The sequence below is a fragment of the Leguminivora glycinivorella genome, chromosome 1, assembly GCF_023078275.1.
Source record: "Leguminivora glycinivorella isolate SPB_JAAS2020 chromosome 1, LegGlyc_1.1, whole genome shotgun sequence".
Classification (NCBI taxonomy): domain Eukaryota; kingdom Metazoa; phylum Arthropoda; class Insecta; order Lepidoptera; family Tortricidae; genus Leguminivora; species Leguminivora glycinivorella.
Genome location: NC_062971.1, coordinates 2,731,130 through 2,751,441, shown reverse-complemented (window position 1 = coordinate 2,751,441; position 20,312 = coordinate 2,731,130). Strand labels below are relative to the sequence as shown.

At 38.2% G+C, this 20,312-nt stretch overlaps 1 protein-coding gene across 1 annotated transcript in view; it reads right to left on the bottom strand.

The window, feature by feature from the left end:
• The window catches only part of LOC125229156 (hemicentin-2-like), a 308,679-nt gene that overhangs the window by 9,555 nt on the left and 278,812 nt on the right, over positions 1-20,312 (bottom strand). The window contains exons 10-15 of the mRNA XM_048133942.1: positions 19,648-19,807; positions 18,124-18,285; positions 17,325-17,459; positions 1,783-1,956; positions 1,163-1,312; positions 665-773 (exon numbers count right to left, since the gene is read on the bottom strand). Coding sequence (XP_047989899.1) covers positions 665-773; positions 1,163-1,312; positions 1,783-1,956; positions 17,325-17,459; positions 18,124-18,285; positions 19,648-19,807 — 890 coding nt within the window. The remainder of the gene's footprint in view (positions 1-664; positions 774-1,162; positions 1,313-1,782; positions 1,957-17,324; positions 17,460-18,123; positions 18,286-19,647; positions 19,808-20,312) is intronic.

Below are 20,312 nucleotides of genomic sequence, written 5' to 3'. Positions count from 1 at the left end.
TGCCACTTTTTAATTTCTACTCTTTTTGGTCAGACTGTACATGTAAGAACAGATGAGGAGTGTCTTTTCAAAAGGGCTTATTTCCATTTTTTATTTTTTTTAAACTATGAATGCAGTTTTTTTTAGTATAGAAAATTACGTGTTGTTTTGAGATTAAAGCTCGAAAAGTCTCGCCCTGATCTTTAAAAAAAAAGAGTATCATCAAAGTTTAGAACACATTTTGAAAAATGTGTAATGATTATTTATGTGGATAAACCAATGTATGTAGTACAACAACATTGATATCAACTAACTTAATACAAAATCCAAAAATTAAATAAAACTATTTTAAAATAATAACGTTTACGCTACAAGGCCACAACAAAAGGGCTTAATTCCCAAAAGTTCGCATCAAAAGTGCTTAATTCTCAAAAACATGGTAATTAAATATTTATTTAGGTACACATGTTACGTTTGATGTAATCATAGCATTAACGTCAACTTACAATATTACAATTTTGCAAATTAAATATTAATTTCAAAATAAATACCGTGGAATTATTTATGTTTTTCTCGATTTCCCAAAAAAAGTTCAAAGTGGAAATAAGCCCTTTTGAAAAGGCACTCCTCAGATCTTAACAGGAGTTCCAATTTTAATTAATAGTGTGTCTACTCTGTGCCTTACCTGCGTACTGCTAACACCACGATAGCACTGATGGCTGTAACGAGCGCAGCTAGAGCGGCCAGCGCCGCCGCAGCAGGGAACCTCGTCGTGATGCGAGGCATGGTTTCTTCTGAAAACAAAACAAAATATTACTACGGCCACATTGTAGGTATGCTTACAATGTTGTCCTCTTCCACAATACTCGCAAGCTTATTCCTGACAACGACTGATGTCATTTGACTCGTGCCAAGAAACCGAAAAAGTACTTATCAGGTACATTCTACATCTCTGCCTACTTCTAATGCCACTTGTTGAGTACGTTACCGGGGTGCATTATTACATTCCCTTCTTATATTTATTTTGTTGTCTTTTATACCTCTGGATATCTGTTTAACACTGCAATTACAAATGACTCTTGACCGAATGAGGACAAGCTTTTAGGGCTAAATAAAATTCATCAGCATCGCATTCCATTAAAAAGCTCATCATGTTTACTTTTAATAAGTGAAAAGGCCTTACCCGTTCTTTTAGCGGCGTCCCGAAACACAAGGTCCCTTAGAAGGGCCGGTTCAGAAGCGCCCTTGCTGTTCCTGGCCACCACGCCGAGGATCTCGTCCTCCGTGAGATCTTCTAACGACGACCAGCTGACGTTCAGCCACACTACCAGATCTGAGTAAGAAGAATATGGTTTGTAAAAAATTGGGGCGCGTGTGTATGAGAAGTGTGTGTCTAGCCAAATTTGAAACAAAAGCCACCTGTCACTGCAGATCATAAAAAATATTACCAAAATTCAACGCTGTGGTTAATGTTGTGATATGGTCCCTCAGAGAAGAAAAGCTTCCTTGCTCTTGATTCTGTTCGCGGTACGCTTTTCAGGATGTCAAAGGATTCTCTCTGGTCCTTCTATAAATCTCACCAAAATTTGATGCTGTGGTGTTGGCCAGCGTTCTTATGTTGTCTCCAAAAGCGTCCAGTGTGAATCTTTGACTAAAGTAAGCCTACTCCAAACACCGAACCGAACTGACAAGAATGCTTCCGTATTCTTGAGGATTCTAGGAGGAGGAAAAGCTGTGCATTTTCAAGGAGTTTTCTCTTATGGTGCAAGGATATATGTACTAACTAGTAAGGTAAAGGCTCACCAAAATTCGATGCTGTTGTGTTGGCTAATGTTCTAATGTTGTCTCCAAGAGCGTCCAGCGTGAATCTTTGACTTAGCCCTCCGTCGTACCCGGCCAAGCATCGGACTGACAGAAATGTTTCTCCACTCTTGAGGATTCTGTTCGCCGTGCAGTTGCGCGGTGGAGATGGGCGTGCTATGAAAAAATTATATATTTTTAGGTGCAAGTACTATGAACTCATGCATCATCATCATTGGCCTGACATTGTCCCAGTCATTTGGGGTCGGCGCAGCATGTCCCTCTCTATGAAGTTTGCTTTATTATTATTTTTTGTTATTAAAATACAGTGACAAACTTATATCTAACATATAGTCCCACAAAACTCTGGAACGAGTTTGTCTGTGGGATCAACAGTCTCTCAATTACATAAACTTAATAATTAACTTTAAGAAAAGTCGTTGAACTTTTTAAATAGGAAAAAACATAAATGTGCCATTATCTGGGTAAAACTATACGTACTAAACTTATGTATGTAGGTATGTAAAAATACCAGATGAAATAAAAAAGGACCGTTAAAACTTTGCATAGTGACTTTTGAGGTCATAATGAACAACTTTTATTATAGGACCAATGCTCTGAAATCGCGAAAAAAATGTGGCCGTTCCATATTAGAAATGAGCTGCATCATGACAGTTGAAATGTATGAAATGCCCAATTTTTTTTGCGATTTCAGCATTGGTCCCATAGTAAATATTGTTCATTATAACCTCAAAAGTCACTATGCAAAGTTTGAACGGTTCTTTTTATTTCACTCTGTATTAACATGAATTAGCAAATAATTAGATTTGTGGCCATATTCGAAAAAGTTGTAAGAAAGATGATATTGACATTTTACTGTCAAAGTAACGTTCTTAACATACAGAGGTATATAATGGACAAGATAAGTACCATACCGCATTAAAGCTTTATTTATTATCTTCAGGGAAATTCCATAAGTACATATTAAATTAAACGTACTGAAAATAAATATCATATTTAAAGCAGAACGCATCATTCAGTAATAAGATTAAATACTACGAGTAAAGTAAACGTTCCGAAAAACAATAAACACATGATACGATATGAAACATTGCAAGTATTTCACTCGGCCGCAATGAATGCAGGCATCCATTAATTTTCAGTAAGCGATACCGGCGAGATTTAATTCGACGAATTCATTAAAACTGCGCTCCGATTGGTCAGTCAGGCCAAAAGGGGCTGGGGAAAAATCACGAAGTAAATTTCTCGATGCTCACATCGCTCCAAAGTGGTATTTTGTTTGAGTGCATTGAGGGCAAAGCCAAATATAAAGTATCAACGAATAAACTTTTTTCTCGGCACCGGGACCGGGATGACGTTGTTTTCAACTATAACTAAGTAGTTTTTTACAACCAGGCTGGTTTTAGTAGCAAACTAAATTTATCATAAGCGATGACACAGATGATGGATTGATTGTAAGTACTTACTTAGATAAAAAGATACTAGTGGAGATTTAGAAGTTCACATTAGGAAATAACGGGTGTGACCTGACTCGAGCAAATAATTTAAACATAGAATAAGTATGGTCTTCAAACGTTACCTACTTTTGTTCAACCAATTCAAAAAATAAAATCTTTATCTTATAAGATCTCCTATTTTTTCACGCAAACTTCAATGTATGGTCGTCAGTGTTATTATATCATATCTTGTCACGCTCTAAACCTTAAATATTTCGCAATAGATACATCACTGCGTCTTAGTCTAGAACTGTAAGATCATTACAAGTATTCATCCAACACAAACATTACAAGTATTACAACCTTTCTCACTTTAGTTCTCAAAAAAACTTCGCGCCATTTTATCGCAACGCATTCGCGCGCCAAAAACAAAACGGCCGCTCCGTAAAAATAGCGTTCTAAAATTCAAAAACCGAATGGTCTAGTGCGAACTTCGCCTATATAAGTTTTCCCGTTACTCCTTCCATATTGGCGGGATTGCCGAGGAAGTTCGCTCGTATTTTAAACCTACAAATATTCGAATTTTGATTTGGAATGTTTTAATTAGGTTGGCAATTTATAGCGTTATCTGATCTGTGATTGGATCTGATTGATGGTTGTAATTTAAGCGATTTACTGAACGTGTTAGTTTAGTCGTTAAGTTAAAGTTTAGTGAGCACGTGTAATGGGGATACAGTTCAGTACCTACATTTACCTACTTCTTTTGTTTTGTGCTGATCTTTTAAATACTGTCATAAAATATTCAGCAAAAAGTCTAATTATTTCGAAACGAGGAATATAAGACAAAGTACTATCATGTGTGCTTTTCAAATATTCTTACCTGTACTATCCAAATAAAAACCGGCCAAGAGCGTGTCGGGCCACGCTCAGTGTAGGGTTCCGTAGTTTTCCGTATTTTTCTCAAAAACTACTGAACCTATCAAGTTCAAAACAATTTTCCTAGAAAGTCCTTACAAAGTTCTACTTTTGTGATTTTTTTCATATTTTTTAAACATATGGTTCAAAAGTTAGAGGGACGCACTTTTTTTCCTTTAGAAGCGATTATTTCCGAAAATATTAATATTATCAAAAAACGATCTTAGTAAACCCTTATTCATTTTTAAATACCTATCCAACAATATATCACACGTTGGGGTTGGAATGAAAAAAAAAATCAGCCCCCACTTTACATGTAGGGGGGGTACCCTAATAAAACATTTTTTCCCATTTTTTATTTTTGCACTTTGTTGGCGTGATTGATATACATATTGGTACCAAATTTCAGCTTTCTAGTGCTAACGGTTACTGAGATTATCCGCGGACGGACGGACGGACGGACGGACGGACAGACAGACATGGCGAAACTATAAGGGTTCCTAGTTGACTACGGAACCCTAAAAAAGTAGCGGAACAAACAATTCAGGATTGTACCTATTACCATTCTGTAACCGCTAAACAAAATATACAATTAAATATGTGTCAATAAATTCTATAGAATAATAAATAAATACTGGCGAATTATATAAGATTTACTGTCAATTGGTGTTGCATATGCATGTGTCATGGAAATTCAACATCACAAAAATCAAAATTCGCTTTGATCACTAAATCCCAAAATTTATGAATCACCAATTTATAACAAAAGGAACTACATAAAAGGATCCAACTCACGCTCCATAAAACAGCGTTACGTGACGTGTGTACACCTGGCCACGTTTTCACGTGCACGGCAACGTTTAAACGTTAACGTTGACAAAAACTACAAAGTAACGCAGCGCGCACTGTTTCCACGGAAATTCATTTAAAATTGTCACTGGCATGTTCACACAGTATATGCTGTGATAGTATTTTAACTGTTACAGGATGTCAGAATTAGGTAAATTTCCTGAAGGTACAGACTGCATTTTATACGAGCATTGACACAAATAAATAAATAAATAAATAAACTCAAGCCTGTATTTATGTAAGACCATTGATTAAATATAAGAAGATCATACCATCCTATACATTAAAATGCGACCGCCTAAGAACGCGCAAACTACGAGCGAACCACACAAAAAATGCCTTGTTGCCATCGATTATTTGTTGATTGGCGTTAAGTGTCACTTTCGAGCGCCATAAATCAATGTCAAAAGTGACACTTAACACCATCTACAAGTATAATCGAAAGCTATACAAGACATTTTTTTTGTGGCGAAATCTTGTAGTGTATGCGCGTTCTTAGGCGGTCGCATTTTAATGTATGGGATCGTATGATCTTTTTATATGGTAAGACAGAGATCATGAAACTTATAGTGTCGAGCTTGTAATGTACAAATCAAATATAGTAAAACAACGCGCGTAAACAATACAAATACATGGAAAGGCCATGCCAGGATAAGCTAAGTGAATCTGCCCCCAGCGAGTTTTGGCTTGAATTTTTTTTTATTGATTCGTCTTTGTATTAGTATCTAGTATGCCAAATTTCAGCTCCCAAAACTTTACAGTTTAGTAATTAAAAAAAAAAAAACGAAATTTAAACTTTCTTCGATATTTTTTTTTCTGGACAGCCGATTTTGACGTGCGTCACGTATATTGTGCATGTAGGTAGGACAATTATATGATATTAATTTCGTGTTATATTGCCATACAAAAACTAAAAAAAAAAACAATTTTTTTTAAAGTATTATCACGCAAGCGACACCTCCAGATTTTTTCGAGGAATCGATTGGCATCAGTAAAACACCATGGGAAAAAAAAAATTTTTCATACAAATTGTATGAGAAAAGTTTTTCGCAATTTGTGACTTTTTTTTCATAAAAAAAAAATATTCATATATTTTTAAAAATTTTTATTAGTGGCCAGTGTTTATGACGAACGTGCACGTTTCTCTAGAGTTTGTCAGCGATTCGTTTTAACGAGCGTGTATGCCTGTATGGGAGTAAAATGTATTGTGATGTATTCAATAAAAAAAAACACCTTGTTCTACCACAGATAAAATTAAGTATTTATATTCATTTGGTAGCTTATTAAAGAGGCTTACTTTGATGAAAAATCTGGAGGTGTCGCTTGCGTGATAATACTTTAAAAAAAAATATTTTTTTTTTTTTTTTTTAAGTTTTTGTATGGCAATATAACACAAAATTAATATCATATAATTGTCCTACCTACATGTACAATATACGTGACGCACGTCAAAATCGGCTGCCCAGAAAAAAAAATATCGAAGAAAGTTTAAATTTTTTTTTAAATTACTAAACTGTAAAGTTTTGGGAGCTGAAATTTGGCATAATACTAAAACCGAAAACCGAAATAAATTATTACATATATGAAAGAAAAAGTGACCAAGTCCTCTGGTGCCTGAGGCTGGAACGAGTCCTTGTATAGATTACTCATATGAGAGATAATTTCGACCTCGACAGCTGTGACCTGGGTGGCCGAGCGGATAAAGAGGCATCTCCCGCGATGGATAGTACGCTGGTTCATTTCCAGCCTCAGGCACCAGAGGACTTGGTCACTTTTTCTTTCATATATGTAATTTATTTCGGTTTTAATTTATATACATAGTAGTGTGACTACTTTAAGACAGCACAAGTTGAAATATTTTCAATAGATTATAATTTAACTTGTGTTCATTAGAATACTAAATACTAATACAAAAATTCAAGCCAAAACTCGCTGGGGGCAGATTCACTTAGCTTATCCTGGCATGGCCTTAAGATGCGTACTTATGCACGTAACTACCGTTACTCTAGTAAAAATACACTAGTCAGAAACCTCCCTAAACTTACGTATGAATTTTATAAAGCATTAACGCCACACAGCGTTAGATAAACCAGAAGTATACATACAAGGACCCTGCAGGTTCAACCTACTTAAGTGTTAACAAACGATATAACCTAACCACAAAATTAAAATTTTGAAAAAAACTCTGACATAGTGGGCCAATTTTCATGAAACACGGCTAAGAATACTCCCGACTAATTCAGCTTTCAAACAAAAAAAAAACTAAATTGATTCATCTGTTCGAGAGCTACGATGCCACAGATAGAAATGACAGACAAGCGAGACGCAGCGACCAGCGCCAAAAACGGACAATGTGACTATACTTCAAAATATGATTGTTGATAGGTGAAAATAATTAGCATAATATACAATTCAATACATTCCCACTTAGTGAGTAATTAAGCGTGGCAAATCAATTAGTTTCGACTGAATTAGTGGGATGCTGTGGTTGATGAGTTAATAATTAATAGTTATTATGTTAGACAAATTAAATTGTTAATGCACCATAACAATACATAATTGTAGATCGCACTGAAGTGAAGCCAATAGTTAATGCGAGTTAAATGTATTTATTATATTAAGTACGTAATGTTTCATGATTTGATTTCGTGAATACATTATTACCAAGCAGCTCTAGCAGGCGTACTGCAAATAAAAAAGGTTGAAATTAGCAACTCCACTTTCCGGCTGGGCAGCGTCTTATGCCGCGGCTTACGTGGACGACGATCGCGCGGCCATAACTGTCGCATCGCATCGCCTATCATCGATGTTCATTGACGTCGCCCACATAAGACCCTTCTATAGTGATCAAAGGGTTTATTTCGTCGCTCCGCGTTGCGCAGTCACGCCGTCGTCACGCAAGCCACGGCGTTAATTCACGTATAGGTTCTTTTGCTACAAGTTTGAGAAAAATACGTTAACGGCTACAAGTCTAGCCTCGCTTGAAGGTTTATAATAACAGGCCTTTGCATCTATAACAGATGATTCAAGCAGCATTCTTGCGACACTTACGTTCGTGGCTGTATAGCCTAATTCGAGAGAGGATCCCTCGTCCGCACACACGGCAGTATGCTCCCCAGATGGGCGGGCCTTGTATTACAAGTGTGTTTCCATGACAACCCATACGATTTGACAGTTCGCGCACTTGTTATACAAGGCTTGTACCCTTCGAGAAACTGCTCGTGACGCCTCATGCGTTTATCATTCAAGGAGGAGAACCAGGCATTGTCGTGCTTGGATTGACGGAAGTTAGGTATATATTTGTTATTGCATATATTCATTTTAACCTTGTGGAATTTGATAAAGTCATAGTACTGGTGATATTTAAATTGTGCGTACACTCGACATTTGTCTGGACATTTTACCGCGAGACTGATTCGTTGCGACCCGAGTGTCACTAGTATACATACAGACCGTCTACCATGAGTTTTACCCCCTTATTTGAAAAAGGAGTGTACTAGTTTATTTTATGTGCGAAATGTCATTTGATAATTGCCAGTCGCTTTTCGGTGAAGGAAAACACCGTGAGGAAACCGGACTAATTCCAATAAGGTCTAATAGTTACCCTTCGGGTTGGAAGGTCAGATGGCAGTCGCTTTCGTAAAACTGGTGCCTTCGCCAAATCTTGGGATTAATTGTCAAAGCGGACCCCAGTGGCAAATGCCGGGATAACGCAAGGAGGATGATGACTAGTTTTTACGGCTCAGCCACGACATTGGTCTAAGCGCGGCAGCGGTGAACGGCGGCCATACATTGGAGCGAGACACAGCGATGGGACTTTTCATTCGCACGTATGGCTGCCGCTCACCGCTGTCGCGCTTAGACCAATGTCGTGGCTGGGCCGTTACAGGTTGGTTCTTTGCCTTCGGCTAGTCTGTGGCCAAGAGTAAAGTCCATTTATAATAAAAAAGGCGGTACATTTTTAACGGTCACTGAACATGTATGTAGTTTTGGTTTTAGTGAGTAGCCTTTGCGGGGTGCTCTATTCACGTTCTCATAGAAAATATACATTTACTGTGACTTTTATGCTACAGAATCCATACTTATATACCTACTTATACTTGTATAATATTATAAATGAGAAAGTGTGTGTATCTGTTTATCTGTCCGTCTTTCACGGCAAAACCACTGGCGATCAAATATATGAGAGGCACGTTCCTCGCACACATTCTAAGCTCGTGTAGGTGAACGCGTACCATGCTTGTATGAGTGAGATATGGCAGGTCGACAGTTCGCGTTTCTGACAGGCGGTAACTGTGAGGTAACCGAGAGCGGGTGGGTGGGTAAGTTGCACTATTCACAGGGGGTAGCATTTATATGTAATGTGTAATATTACTGCAATAAAGATATTTGATTTGATTTGATTTGATTTGTACTCTTTATTATACTGTGGAAAAACTGAGCGACATATTGACCTGATTTTCTCATGGAGATACCTACATAGTTGAAGGGATGGAGAGTGACATAGGCTACTTTTTGTCTTTTCTCAACCCCGCACTTCCCTAAAATGGGGATGGACGTATATTTTTTTTTAGTGAAATAAGCAGCAAAAACGAACAGACGAACCGCCTGATGGTAAGCAGTCATCGCCGCCCATGGACATAAGCAACATCAGGGGAGCCACTTATGCGTTGCCGACCTTTGAGAACCCTAAACACCTGCTTCTTGAAGAACCCCATGTCATAGCGCAAGGGAAACACCTCAGAAGGTAGCTCATTCCACAACTTGCACGTTCTGGGCAAAAACGAGCGGGAGGTCCGTTTGTTCTTGGTTTGCCACGTGTCGAGAAAATGAGATATACCTACAGCGCGTAAACCTAATAAGCGATAAATGAAACCAGGCATATAATTCAATAGTGTTATCATTAATTAAGAGGTGTTTTTGAGTTAATTTTCACCCCATAATGATTTTTTGAAAAATTTCCCAGCAGCAATGTACTGTAAACGTGGTTGCGATGACAATCAATGACAACTGTCAACGAGCGTTAAACGCGAGTCTGTTTGCATTACGTTGCAGGCCGAATTAATTTGTATGGATAAAAAAATATTTCAATTTTAAGTAAAAGTTATCTAATTCAATTTTTTATGTCCTATACTTACCACCGTTAAAAGATGCGCCCGTATTAGGTTTACACCCTGTATAGAGCATTCCACAATTATCGAATTTAATGCGAGCGAAGCCACGGGCAAAAGCTAGTAAAAGATAAAGAGAGGCATGGTGAAAAATATTCATGAAAGGAAAGTTGTGTCACAGTGCATCCATCTCCATCTCTCGACACAGGATGTTTTTTTTTATGGGATAGGAGGCAAACGAGCAGACAGGTCGCCTGATGGTAAGCCATCACCGCCGCCCATGGACACCCGAAACACCAGAGGTGTTGGAGGTGCGTTGCCGGCCTTTAAGATGGGTGTACGCTCTTATGTATGTATTATTTTGAAACAGCGTTGACAATTTGGCCCACATTCTTAACTTGATAGAAGTTAAAATTGACAAATATTTTAGCTCTATCTAGCCGAGATTCAATCAAAGCTGCCGCCATCTAGACGACCATATCTTTTTCTTGAGAGTTCCGAGGTACGTTTTTATCTTAGACTTTATCTGTCTATACTCTATACCACAGAATATATAATGCGTCGGAGGATAGGGTTGCCTATGGATTAAAACGCATTAGTTCTCAAATAAATAGTTATACTATATATTCAAGTCTTGGTTTATTTCTAGGTATATATACAGTATTTATATATTTTTGTTGCAGCCTTCAGCATCACAAGCCTTATTGAACTTTTCCGTTAGACTTAATCAATAAGATCAGTGTAAGATTGTCCTACTTTATTCATGATGTCTATTTAACTAAGAATTATTAGCCATTCCACACGTGGACATCGTATATGAACCTTGAAAAAAACTCGCTACGTAATGTAACAATAGAAAGTGCGAACGTGCGTTCCGTGAGAACGCGCGCCACCCCTGATTAGGCCGCGAACTCGCGGCCGCCAGCATGTACTTGTAGCGCGGCGATAGAATTGCGGAGTGAGCCGCCCCTGTCTATACGGAGTAATATATGTCTTTGGTTGGTACATACATAAACTACGGGCACATTTATAGTGTCTCCCGTTTGTGGTGACGGGTTAAGAATTTCACCACCCCTTTTCTTCCCATGGGTGTCGTACATGTCGACTGTGGGATACGGGTTAAATTGTAGGCAAGAGGCTGGCACGCAATGTCACAATTACGTCCTTTTTTGCCAAGAGAGGTACTGAGACTTGAGTAGTTTCATATAGAGTGACATATTTCAGTCAGTGACACATGTCCGATTTAAATAAAATGAAAAATGCTATAAAATTGAAGTCACTTGTTACCGTACGCGCGTTGAATAATCACCGGGTCACGAAATGTGGCCGAATATTTTCTGCCTCCGCATATAAATTTGAATGCAACTCAAGCGTAAAATAAATATTTATCAACGATTTTCATAACACCTACTACGTGAGAATCATGTAGTGTAGTGGAGGCCGTGAAAACGATGCCAAATGGATATCAAAATACATAACTAGCTTTTCCCGCGGCTTCACTCACGATATATTCGAAAATTGCGGAATGCTCCATACCTTCCCCCCTATTATAGGGAAGTGTCTCCATAAACAGACAAAAAGCAGCCTATGTCACTCTCCATCCCTTTAATTATCTGTATTTAAAAAATGAAGTCGTCGCTCAGTTTTGCCGCGAAAGACGGACAGACACACACTTTCCCATTTACATATAATATTAACGTGGATATACTTAAACTAACGGCAACGTACATCTACACCTTTATGTTTATAGTAACAAAGATGTGTTATGATAACAATATACATACGTCCAATTGCCCCGTCATTAATTGAGTAAAAAATTGTGAGTGTGTACGGGAAAACGTCCCACTTTGTCGATTGTTATAAAGTCGCTTTGTCAGTTTATTCATATAGATACAAGTAAATCTCGCCTTAATAGTAACCGACAAAGTGGGACGTTTTACTAAACACTCACAATTATTTTTTTTTGTCATTAGAGTTTAAGGTACAGTGGGGCAATTCAGGCAACAGTTATATAGTACGTTGCTCCTGGAAAGTTATGTATAATCTTGGCGCAACTTCCAAAAAGGAGCAACTTCCGTGACAGATCGCGCGAAAACTATAAGTGCTAGCACTAAAGTGTCAGAGACAGATTTGTAGTAAATTTATTAAAGATTCTTCGTTCCTACGCGCTATCTTCAACAGTTTTGTCAGAAATCGAGAAAAACCGCATCTTTGGCACTTTAAGGGAGGGTAGAGGGGTGACGCAGAGGGGGGGGGGGAGGGTTGATGAAAAATAACTTCGGTCTACATAAATATAACGTACATATTCCAATTTAAAAAAATCTTCCATGAATTATGCCGTAATTTTAGCTGATTTCCCCGTATTAATACGAGTAGATCAGTGAGGGCTAAAGAATAATACGAAAAATAATTAGACCAAAGAAATTACTTATATTCCGCACTACACACCTCAGCCCAATGGAATTGCATTCCATATTCCATGCAAGAGTAACCTCGTGCACATCTTGTCATTTATTTCTATGAACCGCCCGGGACCGTCTGGCGCATAAGTATTAAGGGCGGTGCACAATCACGGCAATACAGCATACATGTGAAATGTGATTGATAAAATCTGTCACTCGTAGCACAGTATAATAAAGAGTGCTATCGTACAGTAAGTTCCGCCCAGCATTCTCAAAAAACGCGAACAGTCGGTCTGTCATATTTTACTTATACAAGCATAGTACGCGTCCACCTACACGAGCTTAGACTATGTGCTAGGAACGCGCTTCTTTCATGTATTTGATCGCCAGTGTCCGAGGTGTGTTCGTAGAGTTCATTTCTATCAAAACCAAGAAATAGATAACCAATTTACTTAGATTTTTTACGGCTAAGACTTACATCAACAGTCATATTCAAGGTTTCCCCACAATTTGGCATTGTAAACATAATACACATGCTTAGCGGAAATCCGAAAAGTATATCTCGCTGAAATTGATACCAAAGAGCGGCGGGCGTAATCTTACAAAATGTTGATCAGAATTATTTGTTTATAGAATACTACGAAATTAAATTTAAAAAATTGTCAATGCGCATTTTCACGAAAAAAGATTCAAAACCTTTTTTACCAAAAGGTAAATTTAATATTTTTCCTACTCAGAATCACGAGCCCTTTCGATCCTACTAGGTAAAAAAAAAAGTTCTAAATTTAATTTTTCCACTTCGTTACCATTTTTCAAACACGTTGTACAGCGGTTACAAAGTGGAAATGGAAAGTATACATATAAATAATAGAAATTTTTGGGACCATTTTTTGTCCCTTGTTTTTTGTTCTAGATCGAAAGGGCTCGCGATGATGAGTAGGAAAAACATAAAATGTATCTACCTTATGAAAAATTATTTTTGGTGATTATTTCTCGCGAAATTGCACCTATATGACACTTCAGCATTTAATTATATAAAAAGACTGCCTGATCTTAATATAAATTATTTCTTTTTATCAAATACGATTACTACCTATTTTCGAAAACATGTCTATTGCGTAGGTTTACTTAGGTAGTGGTGATGAGGTAGTGGTAGGAGAACTTAAAGTGTTATATTGTTAAAAATGACAAGGTTATGGGGCCTCGCGCCTTAACTATTAGCCGAATTGATATCTTAAGTCTTGTTAAGTGTTGTTAATAAGTAAGAATCCTGAGGCATTAAGGCTTCGAGTGTGCACCAGCCTTTACAATAACGCGCGAAGTAAATCTCAGCATATGATGTCACGTTTAACTGGCGCTGTTTCATAAATTCCGTAATATCCCTGCTCTTTCATCGTAGCCAGATTGTTACAACTTGTTCACTGTCAAATTTACTGCTAATGTTGGTATAATTCAGTGAAACATTAAGTATAGGCAAAGAGGATCGAGTATCTCTCTCTATAGAGAGTTACTGTCGAAGTAAAAAGTGTAATCACAGTGCATAGACTGCCATCTCTCGACACATGCTTAAAACTTGATATGTTTTAAAATGTCAAACATTAATATTAGCGCCATCTAGCTGAGCGTACCCCAAAAGTGTAATGCCATCTAGGCCACCGTACCTTTTTCTGTATGGTACTGAGGTACGTTTTTGTCTTAGACTTTAATCTGTCTATACAGAGTTATATATGTCTTTGGTATAGTGAAGGACTGGAGGAAGGAGGTATAGAACTGTGGAGGTGCAATAAAGGGAGTAAATAATATAGTCGTGTATTATGTGACATTACAGCCGTTTATAATCATCTTACCTCACATAAAAAAGTATTCCAGTATAAATCTCGTGCAATAACAATTAATCAATCAAAAGTCCAGGAATTCACAGCATAAACTGTCGTTATTCGATGTAATACCACTAATTACAGAATCCAATCCATAAAGCAAATCATAAGCCGTTGTTGAAAAGCCGTTGCATAACCGTTGAAGATACGTGAAATTGACACCCAAAGGAAAAAAAACGTTTGGAAATATTATTTGGAAGGGGTTCGGAAGAAGCTGTAACTACAGTGAATACCAGAACTACAGTGGCAACGAGAAAATGTAAAAATAAACTAATTAAAGACCTCCTCATTAATGTATGTCAGAAAGCACAGCTACCAAACCATTTTACCCCATTCTTTCATTTGAAATTTCCAGTTTTATTTCGTTACACCCTTTTATTGCTTTAAATACATTTCTATGGCTGTTATTCAAATTACGGGAAGTCCCGGGTAATTTATTAGTAAAACCAAATTGAGTCCGCCTCCATACTAGTCAACATCACGCAAAACAAAAGACTGAGGTCGAAGTTTAGGTATAGAAGCTCCCGAATTTCCGATCCCTATTTATAATACAAAAACCCGCCAAGAGCGTGTCGGGCAAGGCTCAGTGTAGGGTTTCGTAGTAGTTTCCAATATTTTTTTCAAAAACTGTTAACCGAGAATCATTCAAAAGCTATGATACTTTTGTACTTTTCTATTGGCGTTTGTTGATAAGTTGACAATAATCTTCTGGGAGAAAATCTGTGAAAGTCAACCATCGTCAGTTTAGGTAAACCCTACGTACGTAGTTATACTATATAGTTACTGAAATATAAGTAATAGGTGCGAAGCCCCCCCACAAAAAGTAAGAAAGACGAAGAATGAAAGATAGAATAGTATGTAGAATGAAAGTACGAGCAGAATAGTGAGAACTGCCCTGAAAGACAGCTAATACTGACACCGATTATGTTAGAGGTTTTGTAGAAACAAAATTAAAATTTTGAAAAAAACCCCGACCGCGACATAGTAGACCGATTTTCATGAAACATGGCTAAGAACACTCCCGACTAACTCAGCTTTCAGACAAAAAAACTAAATCTAAATCGGTTCGTCCGTCCGGGAGCCACGATGACACAGACAGACACACACACAGACAGACAGACAGACAAACAGACATACAGACAGACAGACAGACACGTCAAACTTATAACACCCCGTCGTTTTTGTGACAGGGGTTAAAAAAACCCTACGTACACAATTACACATGTAAATAATAAGGGCGTAAGGAATATCGTCACTACTTTTTAAAAAACTTGTATCTTCGTCTGTCAATGAAAAGAAAATTGTAGTAAGTATGTATGGAATGCATATGACTTACTGCGTTTTAACTTTGAGGAACAGCGTGAGATACGAGATTTTTTAAAAGTAGTGACGATATGTGTCTGTACCTGCACGACCTTCAGACGTCTAATCATAAAGCTAATGAAACCTTTACCGCAAATCTTCAATTTTCAAGGACTTGATTACTGGGCTCCATGCAGACAACGAAGACATAAGCTGGTACAATTTCGTGAATTTAATCATGGTTGGATGAATTTCTTAATTATCAGAGTTATACCAACTTATGTTTACTGCTTTCACAAATATCAAGGCATGTGACCTTTTTTCTTGCTTGACAAATGTTGTTGAGTGATAAAAAAGGCGCTATAGGATCTATAGCGGGCTCTCTTCGCATGGATGCGCATCTAAACGTGTAATAAATAGGGATTCGTTGAATATTCGTGATGCTGTCTCTCGCTATCCAACCCAAGGGAAATAAATGAGATGAATCGCCAAAGTTCTATATCGTCACTACTTTTAAAAAATCTCGTATCTCAGCACACTGCTCCTCAAAGACAAAACGTAGTAAGTATATTTATATATGAATAGAATAGAATAGAATATACTTTATTTAACATCAAATTGGACAAATACAAGGTAGAGGTACATACAACTTAAACTAGATGCTAAATGGGATCCCACTCAGCATGTTGCCACGGCAAGCCGAGGCGCTGATTTTCAGTGGGACCCTGACTTAATAAACTAAGCTAAGAACTAAACTAAAACTAGAACGAGTGACAGCACAAACATCAGGGAACAGTTAGGTACGATACTATACAAGTAAATTGACAGAGTGTCCACGATATGAAACAATGACTGACAATACAATTAATGATGGAAGAGACAGTAACACGAAACAAACACGTGACAAATGGATACATAGTACATACATACATAGCACAGAAGGTAAGACTTTTTTAATTATTATTATTTTACTAGCGACCCGCCCCGGCTTCGCGCGGGTACTATACCTACATGTAAACCTTCCTCTAGAATCACTCTATCTATTAAAAAAAACCGCATCAAAATCCGTTGCGTAGTTTTAAAGATTTAAGCATACATAGGGACATAGGGACAGAGAAAGCGACTTTGTTTTATACTATGTAGTGATGATGATGCATTCCATACATACTTAATACATTTATCTCTTCATTTACAGAAGAAGATACAAGATTTTTTAAAATTAGTGCCGATATGTGGATACAGTATGACATAACTCATGTAAACAGTGGATGTAGCTAATCAGCTGGCACAATTTGGAAGACGTAAAAATTGTGTCGACTTGACTAGACAGAGCTTGTCGCGCGACGAACCAACATGCCGTAGTTGCGTTTGCTCGCCGCGCGACTCGCTCCTCTATCAGAAGGCCGTTAAAGTTGTCCACCCCACTTTTTTTATAACATGGATATTTTGATATTTTTTAATAAAAATGTATGAAAAAATGATAACGGAATGGGAAAAAACCTTGGGACACTTTTTTTCTCCTATTAGAATTGAAAGAGTAGAAAACAGAAATTTCCAAATCCGAAAAAAAATGTGGAGTGCACAACTTTGAAAAAAAAGGCCCAGTAAACATTGTGTACCTCTATAACTTACCAGCTGGCACGATTTGGAAGACACACGGCCTCTTCTGTCGGCCGACGGCGTTTGTCGCGCGACAAAGCAACGCGCCGTAGTCGCGTTCGCTTGCCGCGCGATAACGAAGCTCGCTTGCTGTGCCGCCAGTGGACACTGTGAGAAAAAATGTCAGCTGTTCAAAAGGAAACTATTGACTCCCTAAATTTTTCGTTTTTAAACGGAAATGGCTTTCTTTTCTATCTTCTGGTGTTTTTAAAATAGTTAATCATTCTAGTGTTCATCATCATCATCATCATATCAGCCCTTTATCGCCCACTGCTGAGCATAGGCCTCTCTTCTAGTACGCCACTTGTCCCGGTCCTGAGCTAGTCTCATCCAGTTGTGGCCCGCAATTTTCCGGATGTCGTCCACCCAACGAGCCAACGGATGCCAAGCGCTTCTTACATCTGTGAGCGGCCACCATTCTGTTAACATTTTAGTCCATCTGCCATCACTCTGCCTAGCAACATGTCCCGCCCAACTCCATTTTAGTTTGGTAATGACGAAACCCACGTCTAGCACCTTGGTGCGACGACGGATCTCGGCATTCCTCACCCGATCTTGAATCTTATCATTCTAGTGTTAGATTGTGCTTACTTCAGCTGAGGGATGCTATTTCCCTGCCGAGGGTTTACAGTGTGGGGGTTTTCAATAAAGAAGTGTAGGTACAGTTTTTAAAGGGCAACGCGTAGGTAACATCTTTGGAGGCATAGGCTACGGACTGCTTAGCATCAGTTATAAAAAAAAGATGAACAATGAGAACGAATAAAGAACTTACCATATCGAGCTGGTGACACTTGAAAGCTCTCCCCGCTGTTGTTAAACTGCCACGAGAATGTGACGTCAGCAGGGTCTGCGCTGACAGTGCAGCGCACACGCAACGGCTCGTCTAATCGAGCACCAATCAGGAGGGGCGATAGCTGCGCGCACACTGGGGTATCTGCAAAATGAATGGTCAAGTCAAAAATTCAAAAAAATATTCTGCATAATACATACTAGTATAAGTCTCTTAAACTCTTATACAAAGCAAAAGGATGGGCACTTGGGTAGTAACACAATGGAGATTTAACGGTAAGTTCGTAAAATCTGCCCAGTGGTATGTTTTGATGGCAGTTGTTTAAGTCTTATAATACCTATGAAGACGCTACAGAGGCTGTCATTGTCAATAATTAAAATATATTCAATATTCATAATTCATGTAGTAAATGAGAATAAATAACCGTATTTTTATTTTCAAACTGTCAAGAGGTAGAAGCCCTGCATTGCCGAGCCTCCTCGACTCGGTCAAGAGAATAATTTTTCTGTTTTACTATATGCCTTTCATGATTGTGAAAATGTTAGTTGCTAACATTGTACTATACCCTTAAATACACCGCTTGGCTGGTTGCCTCGACCATCCTTATCTGGTTGTCAGCGCTGAAAGTATAAACAGCCCACCGTCTCTTCTCATGACGCCACGCTATATAACACCAACGACATTCTAGATATAACTCCCGAAAACAAATACCTACGTATAGATTTGTCTGACATACACTCAATTTAAACAAATAAATTAGTTTTTTTCTCCTTACATTGCACCCTCAAGTACACTGCTTGTCTGGTCGCCTCCCCTATCTGATTGGCAGCACTGCAAGTATACAGCCCACCATCTCGTCTCGTGATGCCCTGCAGCACCAGTGACTTACTAAAAGGTAACTCCTGAAGAACATGTTCCTGTCTCTAAGTTGTATTGTCTGCAGCTCATTGATAAGATTAATTGTAACATGGCAAACCTGCATGTTGCAGTCGCCGCGCGCACTGGCCGCTAAGAAGAAAAAGTACGGCCATATCACGCGTCTTTTGTTTTTTTGCACTTAATTTTCTCGGCCGGGTAAGGCTAATTTGCATTTCAAGTGCAATTTATTTCATTATATTTAAAACTTTTGAAATACTTCTGTTGTAAAAACAGTGTGTTTGTGTTGGGCTGCCTCTTATGCAGCCCTTTCTTCTCCTTTAAAATTTAAGAAGAACTTTGCTGAACGTAGCTGCTATACTACTCAGCGCTGGAACATCTTCAGCTTAGTTTCTGTACAACTCGCGCAGTGGCACCCGCGGACAGACTATGTTATGCGGCTCGACGAAGACCAGCCTAAGGAACGTTGAGGCCAGTGACGATCTTTTACTTGTAAATACCTACTCGCGTACTGACAGATAGTACCCACTTTATTGTATATATTAGTTTTTATGTTATATTGTTTACTGCAAGAACCTTTGTTTAATTTCTCCGCTGCTAGTCGGCTACAAAATAAATTAGTTTCCTTACATTGTACCCGCAAATACACCGCTTGGCTGGTCGCCTCCCCTATCTGGTTGGCAGCACTGCAAGTATACAGCCCGCCGTCTCTCCTCGTGACGCCTTGCAGCACCAGAGACTTGGTGCTGAAGATCACGCCGGAAGACATGTTCTGATTTATTTGCTGGTCCTGGAGAGGGAAAAAATTAAGCAAAGTAGTTATAATCGATAGGATCTCTGCGGAAATCCAAGTTAATCAGAATCTAGAACATTCCTTTGTTAATCCGCGAATAGATAACGTGCAATCAATGCTAACTCGTTATACTTTACTTACTTACTTGCGTATTTTTAACATGCAATAAATTTTCCAGCCCCCACCTCTATTCGCGGATTAGTAAAGGTGTGGTAAAGGAATGTTCTAGATGTTGATTAAAGTGGTTATAGATAGAATAATTAACATAATATCGAGAAATAGTTGCCTGACTGGTAGGTTCCCTGAAATAAAATGTTGTGTCAGGGGATTTTCAGAATTTAGGACCAAAAATTAGCGTAAGTCGTTAACAAAAATTAACTCGCTGTCAGTTTTGTGATGATAATTAAGCATGAAATTTCAATAAAAATATTGTTTTTTTTTGTTAATTAATATTAATTGATCCCGGGCAATTTTCCACAATATCATTTTTTTTTCCTTTTTT